General features: G+C 24.1%; 3 protein-coding genes across 3 annotated transcripts; 2 read left to right on the plus strand and 1 right to left on the minus strand. All coding sequences in view use genetic code 6, as the record gives it.

Annotated features, from left to right (window-relative positions):
- Positions 1-830: 830 nt before the first annotated feature.
- On the plus strand, positions 831-3,932 carry TTHERM_00001170 (transmembrane protein, putative; the record flags this gene model as incomplete). The annotated part of the gene is made up of 2 exons (XM_001007997.2): positions 831-2,693; positions 3,147-3,932. The coding sequence occupies 2 exons, from the start codon at positions 831-833 to the stop codon at positions 3,930-3,932; spliced, it is 2,649 nt and encodes an 882-aa protein (XP_001007997.2).
- Positions 3,933-4,953: 1,021 nt separating this feature from the next.
- On the plus strand, positions 4,954-8,613 carry TTHERM_00001180 (hypothetical protein; the record flags this gene model as incomplete). Its single annotated transcript, XM_001007998.2, has 2 exons — positions 4,954-6,136; positions 6,695-8,613. The coding sequence occupies 2 exons, from the start codon at positions 4,954-4,956 to the stop codon at positions 8,611-8,613; spliced, it is 3,102 nt and encodes a 1,033-aa protein (XP_001007998.2).
- Positions 8,614-9,709: 1,096 nt separating this feature from the next.
- On the minus strand, positions 9,710-15,477 carry TTHERM_000001189 (BTB/POZ domain protein; the record flags this gene model as incomplete). The annotated part of the gene is made up of 12 exons (XM_012795616.1): positions 9,710-10,164; positions 10,231-10,519; positions 10,582-10,751; positions 10,873-11,387; positions 11,443-11,721; positions 11,774-12,086; positions 12,153-12,369; positions 12,437-12,700; positions 12,760-12,930; positions 12,985-14,431; positions 14,606-14,862; positions 14,926-15,477. 12 exons carry the CDS (start codon positions 15,475-15,477, stop codon positions 9,710-9,712), a joined length of 4,929 nt encoding a protein of 1,642 aa, XP_012651070.1.
- Between the last annotated feature and the right edge of the window lie 155 nt (positions 15,478-15,632).

Genomic DNA, 15,632 nt, shown 5'->3' on the forward strand with positions numbered 1-15,632 from the left:
TGAAAAGAATTCGTTTTTGTTAAATTCAAAATTTTAGAATTATTTTATAAAAGCATTTGTTTTAATAAACATTTTAAATATAAAAATTTAATTTATTTAATAAAATGTATATGAAATGATTAAATAAATTTGTTTATTTTTACTTTTGAGAAATTCTAGATCATGTTTTTTTTTAAAAGTTTAGAATAGAATATTAGAATTGTTAGAAAAAAATTGATAAATATAAATTCTATAATTAGAAAAGCATTTAGGTTCACATTACCTTGTTTAGATATTTAAATATTTAATCTGCTTATATATTAGAAAAAAAGTATAATTGCTAATCATTAATAATTTGTAAGTTAATAAGGATTTTATCAATAAAGACCAAAATGAGTCACATTTAATCAGAAAATAGTGTAAAATTTATGCGAGAGTTAGTTTTGATTATTTTACAAAGAGCAAAGATTTATTACAATAAGGTTTGCCAAGTAGTATTTGAAATGTTAATAAAGTTTTGGAAAAATAATCAGATTTTAAAAAAGTAATATTGCTGGATAGAATAGGGAAAGTACACTTGATCAACAAATATTTGGGATAAAATTTATTAGAAATAATAAACGGTGATCTTAATTATTTCCTCTGAATTTGTGAATGAATGTTTATATGTAATTTGATAAAATATCAATATCAATTACAAATTAAAATTATTCAAGATAAAATATTGGTAAAATTAAGAAAAAAAAAAAAAAACTTTTAATAAACTAAAATTTAAAATAATAAAATAGTTTATAATAAGGCTATTAAGCTTTAAGGATATAAGATATCTTTAAAAATTTGACAGTTTAACAATGTAAACTGAAGACAACTACAAAAAATCTCTTAAAAAGCAGGGTAAAATTGGTAAATCAATGATCTCAGCTATACACTCATTTTTCAATGATGAAAACAGTAAATATGAATAAGAGTAGGAGTAATTTTTTTTATCACATATGAACAAGTACACACTCAAATTCTTTAACAGAAATCTTGAAAAATAATATCAGAAGATAGAGTTTAAAAATCATTTTGCTTTTATCAAAAAAATGATGTGGATAATATGGTTGGTTTGCGGTTTTGCTATTTTAAAGCTCCTCATTAGAAAAGAAACTGAATGGAGAGGATATGCCTATTTTATAGCATGGCCATTATCAACTTTAATAACTTATTTCTTTTTGAAGATAAAATTGAATTAATTCACTTTGATTCATACAATCAATATTTTTATAGTGATATCATTAATCAATTGGACTTTACATGATCCCGATTGCAAAAGAGTCGTACATGCTGACACAATGTCTCCGTTTGTGAGAGGGTTTATGTTCGCTTAAGGTGCTTACTAATACATTACTGGTACTCACTTTCCCTCTATGGCAGCCATGGTCTTATATATTTATTTCTCTTTTATCTTTAGCTCATCATCTGAAACTTATTTATCTAACATTATTTCACTGTTTCCCTACTCTCTGTTATTGATATACAAAATTTATTACATCGAGAAGTAGAAAAGAATTACTTTTTTATTATAAGTATAAGAAAGGAATTGGTCTAATATCATGCACAAAGTCCTACCTACAAGCTTAATGATTCTAAGAGATAATGAAAAGGAAGAAAGAATAGAATTACATAAGGCTAACAACAGAGCAGTGAAAGAATTTAAAGTAGGAGGCCATCAACATTTTAAAAATATTTCAGAAAGAATGTACATTTTGTAGGATTAAGTTGGTTAGCCTTTGACATTAAATAATTAACCAGATTCAAATCAATAACATCTATAAAAACATAAGCTAACTTATAAAGAAAGTTGGGACAATACCCTTTATGCAAAACTTAAAAAAAATGCAATTATACTCCGACCAATATTCAATCCAGGGTAGAACTAGAATGCCAAAAAAAAGCAACAAGAAGAAAGCTTAAGAGTATTTCGTTAGCTATATCAAAATTCATTAGAAGTAAATGCTGCAACTCCTCTTCCTTAGTAATAAAATGAAGTAAAAGAAACTTTTGGAAATTCTCAAGATTAAGACCAAAACTAGTCTGAAAAAAATGTAAAGCAGAATTTTGGATATGAAAATTAAGTAAGTCAAGTGGCTCAATCAAGTCTGCTTTTAAAGGATAGTGATACCTTAATTGAAAATATAAAAGTAATCTTTAAAGAAGAAGGAGTAAGCGATGAAAAAGAATAATAAATTCTAAGTATAAGAATCAATTATTTTTACTTGAATGATTTATATATAGCAATAACGATTAAGGATTAATCTTACAAAGACAAATTTAAAGCTTAGGAAAGAGAAACTTAATTCATTTAAAATTTTGCAAGACAATCAATAAACAAAACCATAAATTTTATAAAATACCCACCTGTGACTCCTGATTTAAATAAGGTTTAAAAATTCATAAACTGTATTTTGATTAATTAGTTATCAAATTAGCTTGAATTCGTAAAAAGTATTCAATCTTTTCCTCAAACACAATCTCAAAAAAATGTAATAAACAAAAGTAGCTTCGATCTCTAAAATCTCATTTTAAGTATTTTTGAGATACTTTCACCTTATGCAAGGGAAAAATAAATACAATTACTATTAAAAAACGAAGATTCAATAAATATAATTAACTAAGATAAATACAAGCTTTGCTAAGTTTTAACAAGTCTCATTTTCAATTCTCTTCTTTACGTAAATAATTTTTATTTTTAAAATATTTTAAATTACTGAGAGATATCTAATAATAAACCTATTATCTATCCATCCATTTATCTGTCAACATACCACTAGTTATAAATCTAATTTTTCTCTTACAAATTTACTTAATAATTATTGAAAATTTACTTAATAAAGAATTACTTTTTAATTTTTCTCATCAAAAATGATGTAATTCATTTTGAATTAATTCAACAAAATTCATGTTAAAAAAAACAGAGTTATAACTTACAGTCTGCTGCTATTCTTATTAGCCTTAATTTTTTTCTAATTATTTTTGATGATCAATAATTTAAGATAAAAGCAATTAACAGATTTAATATAAGCACAATTAACAAATTTAAGATAAGCGCAATTAAGAAAAAAACTCTACATTTTAAATAGAGCTTGAAAAATTGAGAATGTATATGAATATTTTTTATAAATTAGTCAAAAGGAAAAGGCTCTGTAGCAATTGAAATAAACAAAGACTAGAACGATGAAAAAATAATTTAATTTAAAATCAGAAATGAATAGAGTTAGAAAGAGGAAATATCTCCAAGATTAAATGACTCTGTTGAACAACCAAACTTCCCACCACCATTTCCTCCAGTTATATTTTCTCCAATATCTTCTGAATTATCAAATATTAATGTAACCAACCAAACACATGAGAGTGCTTTTGAATCTAAATTAAGTATGAATCTTAAATAAAATTCATAAATGGAACTAAACACTCCATACAACTAGCTAAAACCAACTATCTAAAGATTTTCTTAAACCAGTTAGTATACTTAAAATTTTATAGAAATTGAAGCTTCAGAAAATCCAAACATATAAAATAAAGAAAATTTAATTGATGGAAAAATAAAAGCACCTTCTTTTATTTCTTCAAGCTCTACCTCTCAAAATAGTTAAAAATTTGTATAAAATGTAAGGTTTACGAAAGATTCCATCTTCAAGGAAACCATAAAAGGAGATGGAGCTAAATTAGGATAAAAAATATCTACCAAGCTTATTTAAATTATAGGACCTTCAAACACAATTAGAGTTGAGTCTTCAAATGATTAATATTCAGTGACATTTAAAATTTATCAGGACATAGGAATATTAACTTAAATCCTCCATAATCCAAGAAATAGTAAAAAATAATTTTCTCTTATCTAGATTCCTTAATCTCTTCCAAGATCATTTTCTTTAATTAATCAAAAAAAAAATAATACACCAAATAAATGAAACTCAACTAATCTAAATATAAATTAATTAATCAATCAATCTCTGCCTCACTCCTATATAAATACTCAAAAGGATAAAAGACAAATACCAAATATAAATAAATTCTGTTTTAAATTTCAAAATAATCTGCTTTTAAAAATTTTTGTAAAAAAAATGTATATATTAATTAAATAAATTATAACTACCTTCTTAATTCAATAAATAATCATTTATTTTTTTCTATTAATAAAATTAAATGTTGGATTCAATCTTTACTGGTTAAATGTTTTTTATAAATTTTAAATTTTTGTTAATCAGAGTTTTATCTTTATTTATTTATTATTCTGTTTTTTTTTAGTGCTACATTGTTTTAGTAATTTATTTTTATTTTGTTTTTCTGATTATTTGAATATTTAAAACAAATTCGCCTTAAACTCCAAAAAGTATTTATTAAGCATTTTTCAATCTAAAAATCAAGCTAAGCCTTAACTCTTAAAAAAATTCATTTTAAAAGGTTTTAATTAAAAAATAAATTAAACTTAAAAATTTGATTAATTTAAAAAAATCCAAATAAAAATGAAAAATTACAGTAAATATTTTTTATTTAAATTCTAATTTTTTATAATGTAAATAATTAGCTGTTCAATTCAATTATTTTTGTGAATTTTCAAAGCTAATTTTTATATTTAGAGTTTATTACTTTGCTTATTTAGTTACATAACATATTTTATATTTCTGTATCAAGAAATATCAAAATTATAAAATTTTTAAAAAAACACTGAATAGTAAAATTGCTTTTATGTAAACTTCTAGTTATTTATTTTTTGTATTCGCTGATAAAAAAACACCATTCTTTTAGATAATAAGAAATATTGTATTGATAATGCGAATGGGAATGGTTGACAAAAATCCTAGATAAATTTTTGGCAATCAATCATAAAAATAACATTCAATTACAAAAACAGAAGATATATTCTTTATAAGTCATAAGTAAATATAAACCAATAACAATCAATTAATAAAAATAATTTAAGTTAATTAAATGTAAGTCTAAAGAAGCAGATAAAAAGCACAAACTCTCGTACTTAGAAGTGAGTTTGATCCATAGAATTTCAATCTACTACCCTAAAAAGCAGTCGATGATAATAAGCAAGCATTCCGTTAAATAAGTGATCATGGATAGGAATAACATAGTCCTAGTATTGAGTTAAATAAATCAGTTAAGAGAGATACTTTTTAGGCTGAAAATGATTAAAATAATGTTATAATAAATAATTACAGTAGTCCTTTTCAAAAGCTATAGTCATAAATTATACATTAGCAGGTTCCAGCTAAAAAGTTAATGTCCTTAAACGTAACTCCAATAGGATCGTAATAAAGCATTAACTTGAGTGCGATAAAAAAACATTCTACAATAGGGAATATATTTTAATTAGGATACAAAGTACCATAAAGTCAATCAACTAATTTGCTTGAATTAAAAGATAATAGTCCTATTAGAAATAAGAATGCAAGCTAAAGTAGAGGAAGTGATAATATTCTTAGAACTTCTGAGATATTTTCACCTGAAAAGCCTGCTTTACCTAATTTGAATAAAAGCATAATCCTCAAACAAGGTGCTTTACCAACAGTGAATAGTAATAATATAAATTAGAATAATGTCAGCAACCCAAACATAAACATTTCAAAAAGTAATATATTTAACGCAACTTTAAACGGCAGTCACCTGTTCAACAAGTTACCTTCTAAATTGAATTAAAAGAGCCATATAAATCTTCCTAATTAAAATAATTCAAGTAAATTGAGCTAAATAGTTTTTAATCCAAATGACTTCCTTATCCAAAAAACACATACCAATTTCAATCTACATAATCACCATTAATCAAATCATTTATCTACTACAAATAACTAAATAAAAATTGATCTAAGAGAAGCTTTAAAGTAAAATGTAAGAAAAAGCTTGAACGATTTTAGTCCTATGAGGAACTAGGATGGTGCAGCAAATGAGTAAAAAGTAGATACTTATATTTCTTTACGTCACTCTTCTCTTGTTCACTTAGATGAGGACGCTAAATCTCCTATACTGAATGGAAATCATAAAAAGATTATTCCACTATAAACAAGCAATGCTATGCTTCCTTAAAGTGTAGTGAATTCAATGAAGGTTCTCAAGCGCCCCTAATCCAGATAAGCTTAATCTCAAGATGCTCTAGGTTCCCCTCTAAGTAAATAAATGCTTAATATTTTATTTTTTTTAGCATATCCATGCATAAGAACTAATTTAATATTTAAATAAGTAAAAAGCTACAACTTTTGAAATGTATTTCTAATAAATATTTAAAATTTTTTTTAGAAATAATGTAATTCGAAAGAAAAACAAATCATTAAAGCATCAAAAAAATCAAAATAAGTCTTTTAATCAAAAAAGAATTACTCAAATTATTTCTTAAAATTTTGAGAATAATAACAATAATTATTTTTATTCTACCTACTTAAATCAATTTATAAACAAATGATACAATTTTAAAACAAAATCTTATTTTTATCTCTTGATAAATAAATACAAATGACTAATTTCAAAAGATATTCATTTATTAAAAAAACAAATAATACCTCCAAATTAGGAAAATCAATAAACTAATTAAATAGACTTAAAAAATAAAAACAAAAACTAATTCACTTTTTTTTAAATTAAAAAACTTTTTTATGTTCAAAAGAAAAGCTTTTAATTTTTATGAATTTTTTTTATTTCTAGTTTCATAATTTATTTATTATATAATTAGGTGATTCAAAATATAATCAATAGTTTAATCAGAGAATGAAATAGCTGAATCAGCTGATACAGTAGCAAAAAGATTAATCAAGCTTTGAAGATTCAAGCAGAATTTCTTCAAAGAGGACTATTAAAGATATCAAAGATATCTAGGCTGACAAATTTTAATTTATTTCTAATGAGAATCAAAAACAATATAATTAGTAATAATCTCTCGCTTATGATAATGAGAGGTAAGAGAAACCAAACAAGTTAAATGAGTTTGAATAAACAGAAGAATAAAAGAATTTCTAAATAGAATTTTTAAGGAAAATAAGAAGAAAATAGACTATGCGTTTTACTTAAAAAATACAAAGCTTGCAAGAAAAACTGAATGATGAAGAAGAAGAACTTGGATTTAAGGGTAAAGACAGTTCTGAAAGTGGTGATAGAGCAAAAAAGTAAAATAATAGGAACTTTAAAGAAATTTTTGAAAAATCTCTTGAAACGAAAGAGCTGTGTAATGATGATGATACTAGTACGTTAAATAGAGCTAAGAAGGTATTAGAAATTTCTGAAGATTTCCGTAAATTATTGAGATATGAAATTAGTAGACCTCAAACAGCAATTTATAAAAGCTACATATTTTTTTTGAGTGATATAGACCCAAAAGTATTTATTGAAGGTGTTGTTTTTTTATTCTAAAATGCCCTCACTATTTCTTTGACAAATAATTACGATGTAAAAAAGAGAAAATATTCATATAAAATTCCTGAGAAATTTTTTTCTCTACTGAACAAAGTATACAAAGTCAAAATCCTTGAAGAAAGATACTAATTTAACGAAGCTTAAATTGATAGATTTTCTTATCTTATAATCCGTTAATACGAAGAATAGTAACTAAAACCATAAAATTTACTTGAAGAGCTAGGTGGTGCCAAAAAATGCTAATAATTGATAACAGATTTCTTCTCTCAAGTCTCAGCACGACTGGATTCAAAAGATTAATTTACAGATAAACAAATTTAAGAAATAGGTATTTCTTTCCTCACAAACAAGGAAGAGGGAATCTCAAATTTTATCAACTATATGAAGAGGACAAAAAGAATATTGGAAGGTAGCATCTATCAAGTAAAGCATGCTTTGTACTAATTTTTGTATGTGGAAAAAAATTAATTCTTTGAAGATGAAATAAAAAAGTCATTCTTATATGCTTTTGAAAAAATTAGATACAAGTATTTTACAACTTACGCTGCTATTGATACAGAATAGATTTCTAAAGACATATTGAAGTATTTCTTAACAAAGAAACCAATTTTAGAATACTTTAAAGAAGAAAATAGATCAGAAAAAATACACTTTTTAATTATTTAAGTAGTGGAATGCTTTATTTACTAAAATAAAACAACAAATATTATTAATTATTTATAAGAAGCCACTATAAAACCAATAGATGAGTCTTTCTTTTTAATGCTTGAACCTCTTTTCTTAGAGCCTTTTAAAAGACTTAAACTTGGATAAATCTTTACAAGAAATACTGAAATGAAATTTAGCTGGATGAAAATTGGATTTAACATACTTTAAGGTCCCGACTAACTTTTAGAAAGAATTGAAGAGTTATTGCTTAATATGAAAAATTGGATTGATGGAATGATTCAATAAAAATAGCTTAACAAATAGCAATTAAGTAAGATTAATCACATTTAAAATCTATCATTCTTAAAGTATTTCATTTATCATGCTATAACACCTGACTTATTCAACAATTCTGATATCTACTTTATGATCAACACATTCTAAACATCATAAGAAGCTGTTTTATTCTAATTAAAAGGCCTTAAAAGAATTCTTCTCCACATGAGATTTAAACCAAATGAAGCTTATGATGTGGCAGAATATTTAATTAAAACGTTCAATGAAGCATTTTTATGTGCTCCACCTTAAATATGAAAATTATTTAAATAGTAAATATATCTATACAAAAAGAAACAAGGTTAATATTATAAATAATACAATAATTCTAACATACATTATGAAATATATTACATTTAAATAAATCAAATAAACTTTAATCAAATTAAATATAAATTAAAATGAATGATTATGATTTAATATTAAAGTAAATATAATTTATATTAAATTTCTCTTATAAAATCCTATTTATCTCAAAAAAAAATCTTAAAAATAATTTAGTATTGATTTAATTGTTTATTTATCAAATAATTTAAATCAAATTTGCAAATAAAAATTTTCTATCGTCTTCAATAAGTGTAGAATATTGAATAAATCAAAAATTTATCTATCATATAATTAAAGAGTGCTAAACAAAATGTTGTAATAGTATATATTTAAAAATTAGAGGCACCTCCTCTCTCTAAATATATATAAAATATGGTAGAATTTTATTTTTATTACCATAAATCCTCTATAAGGTTTGCAATCGAGTTCTCAAAAACTCACTTTTAAAAATATTTTTGTGAGTTCTCTATGATCGGTTTACAAATTTCATTATACTTACTGAGGTTAACTTTTAAAAAATTAGTTAATTATAAATTTGATATACTGTAATTTCTCATTAATTAAAGCAACCTTATATTGAGGCCATTTTAGAAAATTTTTGGAAGTTAACTCGACGGTTTTTCGCGATTTTTCATGAATTATGAAACACAAGGAAAAACTTTTTACGGTATTATTATTATGATTTCTTTTAAAAAAACATCTATTCCAAACTTTTTGAGCCAGAAAATATAAAGAAAATTTTTCATTCTGTAAATATTTATGATGAATAAAAATTAAATAGTTATTAAATTTATTTTAATTATTTTGTTTAAATACAAAGTAAAAATATTTTATTGTAAGGATGTGAATTTTATTTTTAAGGTAAAAGTAACAATTAATGATTGTTCTTATTTTTAGATAATAAATAAATTTAAAAATGAACAAAAAGAATATAGAAGAATAGATGATTATAAACAATTATATATAAATATTAAAATAGTTAATTAATTATTATTTATTTATTTACAAATTTTGTTAACAGGTTTTATCAAAAAATAGTGCAATTATCTTTTTCTATAGATTTAGAACTACTTATGTAAGGCATATTGTTGTTATTGAAGTCCATAACACTTTTCAATCTTTATCTTTCTTGATTAGATAAATTTAACAAAGGTTACCCATTTTAACCGTAAATCACTCTCGGCTCTGTTTGAGTATAAGAAGGAGCTTAAATAACATTTCTTCTATTTAAATTATCATCAAAGCTACTGGCTTGGCTTTAAATGCTTCCATTTTGGCTGTTATTAGATGGATTCGTGCTTGCAGAAGAGGTATATGGCATTTTTTAACCAACACTATTGGTATATAATTATTTCACTTTCATGTTTGCCTATTCTTGTTTTAGTTTCATGAATTACTAATTTATTTCGAATTCTTTTTGCCTTAACTCTTCCATTTAAGCTTTGATTGCATTCTAAATCTTTTGAATCTCACTCTTAAATCCTAATTTTAAATACAATAAATATTTATTTATTAATAAATTAAATTATAATATTAATATAAATTCACCTGGATGATGCTCTTAATTAAATAACCAATCTAGGAAATTTTATTTGAAATCTTTTCTATTTTGATTTTTATAAAATTGAGCATAGTCGTAATGGTTTCTTCCTTTTTAAAGAGGAACAATTTTTTCTTGATACATCTCAAATCTTTAATTTAATTCTTTTCTAATCATGCTTTAAAAATACTTATTTCTTTTTATAGCGTTATGATCTCTTGCTAAATTGAGCATCTAATCTAAGTCTAAATAGCTAAATCTAACTCCATGTAATAATAGATCTATTTCAATATCGCTCTAACAAAATAAACGAAATTAATTAATATTGTTGAACACTTAATTGATATAAGATTATTTACTTTATTTAAACAAACTCGGTAAATAAGATGAATTGCATATTTTTCGTGATTTATGTTGAGATTATCACAAGTTAATATGTAATAAGCCTCAAATACAGGCAAAGAAAATATGTTTAGCTCTTTAGTCTTTTACTAAAAGTTATCCTTTGCAATTCTATTAACACTCATTCCTTTTTAAAAAGTAAAAATTTAATAATTTAAGAAAGATAAATTTTTTATTAATGAATTTCTAAATAAAATAATTTTTATATGATTGATTTTAAATGCAATTTGAATTCATCATTCAATTACTTGATTTAATAGGAGATAAGATTTTTCCTTCTTCGTCCATTTAAGCTGTAATTTTATCCCATTCTTTGTCAAGCAAGGCTTCCATAACTCTATCAGACTATCTTCTATTCGATACAGGCTCATTGTTGATCATTCTTTTTTTATTAGATTACTCTATTTCACTTTCAGCAAGTTTCTTTTGATCTTCATTAAATCCGTTTCCTATTAATTAGACTAGTTTCTAGGAAATGTAATGCATTAACCCACTATGACATTTCAACTCTTCAACCCAAACATTTATTTTAATATTATGAGTTTATGCATCTGCTATTCTTTTAGCCTGACAAAATTTATTTCTTCCAACAGTCATATTTTGATTGTTGGCAAATGAGTAAAACATATCAAAAGCACATGATTTTCTATCTTGAAATTCTACTCTGATTAAAGTACTTGAGAACAGAATTCTTTCGCTATAGAGATTCACATCTAACTCCTTCTAAGACCTTTAACCACTTTCTCTTACGAATACAGAAATGCTTTATTTATAAGAAAGGTAATTTATTTAAAATTTAAGAGAATTAATTAATTTACTTTTAGTCTTCTCCTCCATCTACAATTAAAATAATTCTCCATTTCCTTGAATATGAGTAAAATTCTTCACTAATAAACACTGTTGGAATATCAGGTCTTTTAAATTAGAAAGTAAAGTCGCAAGCTCTACTGAATATTGCATCCCTTTATTTACCATATTCTTCTTTCAATGACTATTTTATAAGATTAGAACTAGGCCACTCTTTTTTAGAAAGCTCAATATTTTCAATTTCAGTGAAAACAATATCGTCTTCATCAAACATTCCTTCATTTTACACCCTAAATATATTTAAATTACTTTAACATATATCCCATTTTAAATGTATTTTACTTCTAAGCGCTCTTAGTTGGAGTTTCTTTCATCAAATTTGGAGTTTTATCAAAGTAAGGAGTTGTGTAGGCTAGATGGCTCTTTAGAGATTTTATTTCTTTATCAAAAGGCATATAAATTTTATCAAATTATTGTATACTCAGATACTGGCTCTCAAAAAATGAGCACAATTCGACTATGTTTCTCCCGAAGTAAACTGGAGCTTATTTGCTTAGCCAGATAAATAGTCTCTCTAAATGATCTAATGTGTCAAATTTTAAGCAAGTTTCATTAACAAGAGTAAAAATTAAGTCTGAATTCAATTCAACCAATTCTATTAAAGAAAGAAAAGTTTTTTTAATTTAAAATCTAAAATAAAAAAATATTTTAATCAATTTACATTGTATTTTTAGATCTTCTGTTTTTTCTATTATTTCAATAGAGTTATTAGAGAAATATAAAATGCAATAGTTTTATAATAGCTTTAAAACTCCAAACAGCAAGCTTAAAGACTCATCATCTTTCCTATTAGCAAAGTAATTTGGTAAATACTCGCTTAAAATCAAGAAATCAATTAATTTTTCACTCGTCATCTTTGGAATTATGACTTTGATGATCTTTATTTTTATAAAAAAATAGCCTTAAAAAAAATACTTTTTAAATAAAATAAGAAGCTAGTTTTACAACTTAAACAAGGAATTCCCATGTTTTAGTGTAGAGAGCGCAATTAAGTGTTTATTAAGCTTGTTTAAATGACATTTCTTCCCATTCATGAGCAGGAAGCTCATTAAAATACATCCACTTAAACATAAGTCTGACAGCTTCGTTATTGAAATTATTTTATTTTAAAGTAAAATGAGTAAATTTTTGCTCATTAAACAGTTTTCTAAAATATTCAGAGTAATGGCTAACAACTACTTTGTGCAATTTATAAAAGGCATCTTAATCCTAAGTTTTATTGAAAACAAATTTAACAAGGCCTGGTCTAAAATATTTAATTTGATTACATTTTCTAGCGAAAGAGTAAAATCACAGTGCTCTCCAGTGTTCCAATATTTTTAATAATCTGATTTAAATGGTTCTTTGCAGCATTTATAAATTTTTTCTATTTCTTTTAACTTTTGAGCTCTTTTGTTTGGATCTTTGAAATTTCTTGAATCCAGCAATATTTTTTAAACCTAAATAAAAATTTTAATTTTAATTTTATTTTACAAAATTAAAAAAAATCTCACTCTTAACCTGTTAGATGGAAGCTTGCTTTCTTGATTTTAAGGAAGTTTTGCTAAATTTTCATACTGAGCAAATGTATGCTTTACTCCTTTGAAATAAAACCTTTCTTATTGAGAAAAAGGGTTGTTGTTAACTCCAATTGAGTTATTAGAAAAACTACCGTTTAGCAAAGTAGTTTGAGAAACTATATTATTACTTTATTATTATAAAGACATTTTTTCTAAATTTTGATTGTCTAATAAAGCTATATTTTAATTATTCAAAGTTATGGGATTTTGAACTAAATTTTGAATAGGGTTTTAAATCAAATTTTAAATTTGGTTTTGAGCTAAATTTTATATTGGGTTTTATATAATATTATTATTGTTGTTTATTGTAAGTGGTTATTGTGGTATGATAGATTAAATGGAATTATTATTAAAGTTACAAGAAGCATTTTGAAATAAATTAAGTGGTTCAGAAGAGGTATTCATTTATTGAATAGATGGAAAAATTTGATTTTGTTAGTTAGAACTTGCAAGACTTTAATTTATTTAATTAAAATTATTAATGCTATTATTCGTATTTTTGATAGAGTTGTTGTTATTTATTGCATAGGTATTCTCATTATTCTACTAAAATAAGTTTGTGCTTAGTAAGATTGGATTTTACAATGATTTATTTTCTGGTTTTCCTTCATATTAGAAAAGATCTTTTTTACCTGTATTCCAAATATCTTTAGCTTTGTTATTTTTATTGAAAATATTTTTATCACTATTAGAGGTTGTAGCAAATATGCTACCAGCTTAAAGAGTGTTGTCAGCTTAATTGCAAAATAAATTAGATGGTTTGGTATTTCCATTGAAAATCGTTTGTTGTTAGTTTTGACTTTAGTTAGTTTGAATTATAATTGGATTCGGAGTTTATTTAAAAATATTATTTTGTGGGTTTTAAAACAAATTTTGAGATGGTTTATCAGGAATTATTTATTTTACAGGCTATCTATCAGTAAAAAAAATGTCTTTAGTTTCAGTAAAGTTATTACTTGGTCCAAATTATCTACTTTTATTTCCACTATCAGCGAAAAACGATTGATCTTATTCTCCAAAAGAAAATATTTACTTCTATTTTTGCGAAGATCCAAAATTTTATCTTCTATGTTCACTTCTAAAATTATCATCTTTGTATATAGAGAAATCTTTTTCATTAGCCTCCCATATTGAATCCATGTGCTACTGATGCTAACCCTTACTTCTTTTTTCAGAGTAGTAGCTATAAGGTTGATTTTAGTTTACTTGCTAAGAAAAAAAATTATCTTATCCACTACTATTCTAACTATATTATGCAGAAGACATTGTTCTTTTATCGTTGCTATTAGGAATTCTATTTTCTTTGTTGCAAGAAGAACTTAGTCTATTTTTAAACAAGCTATTGCTTCTTCTCACATCTGGACTATCCCTCCTAGATTTTCTTATTTATTTTTAAAATAAAAGAATAAATTATTTATTTTTTTTAATATGGACTTTAAAATTTAAAATATAAAAAAAGCTATTTAAAAAGTATTCTCTGTCTTTTCTTCTATGATCTTTTAGAATAATTTGTTTTGCTTTTTTTGTAAATTTTAATTAAATTTATTTTGTTTACTTAGCACTTGCCCTGCCATTTTGAACTGGATGAAAAGATTGTCTCATAATCAATGAATATGTGTGGTCTATATCCACAAAATTAAATCCGAAATGGTTATAATGAGAGATATCAGCCTCTATTTTGTGAAAGAATTCAATCTCACATTTATTGTTTGATGGTTAAATGCCAGAATCCTTTAAGAGCTGATATGGTATTTTAAATTTGAAATTCAACTTTTCATCAATCTGTCCTCTACCAGGACCAATTACAATTTCCTAATTTAGTCATTTATTTATTTAAAAATATTTTTAAATTTTGCTATAAAGTAATTATTTTACCTTCATATTAAATTAATCAATTATTTTTAAAGCATATAAATTAATAGGCTCTTAAGATATATATCTATTGAGTCTTCCTTAAATTAAATAAGATTCCATTAAGGTATCATAAGAAAATTCAATTATTTGAAGAGGTTTTGCAGAGAGCATAAAGCAAGACCTTAAAACATCAGTATGTGTCTTAATTAAGTGGATTTTCATATGAGTTAGTTTTTTATTATACTAAATTTCCTTTTTATTGTCCAAATAAATCTAGTTAAAAAGATAGTGAATTGCTTCTTCTACTTCAGAGCGATTTGTAGAATATTAATTCATTTACATTTCTTACTTGCAAAAAATAATATCTTCTTCACCACAAAACATCTCACATTTTTTGTAAAGAGCTCTTTTGTCTTCTTGCTCTTTTTAATTTCCTTTGAGAATCTAATCAAGAATTTAAATTGAAATTTATTGGTCTTCACTCAGTATTTCCTATGCATATTCTTTCCTCTATCTGTTGATGCCTTAATAAAAAATATCCAAAAAATCCTTAAACTCGCATTCTTATATCATTTCTATATAATCAATCAGTCTTCTGTTATTAAATATGTTTGTCTGTTATAAATTGTTGATTGGCTTTAAGTTAAAGAAGACCTATTTATGTATTTATTTGTATATTTATTTATTATCAATTGCTCAAATAAGTGTTTTCAAATATTATTAAAAAC

This window comes from Tetrahymena thermophila, assembly GCF_000189635.1.
Source record: "Tetrahymena thermophila SB210 genomic scaffold scf_8254803, whole genome shotgun sequence".
NCBI lineage: Eukaryota > Ciliophora > Oligohymenophorea > Hymenostomatida > Tetrahymenidae > Tetrahymena > Tetrahymena thermophila.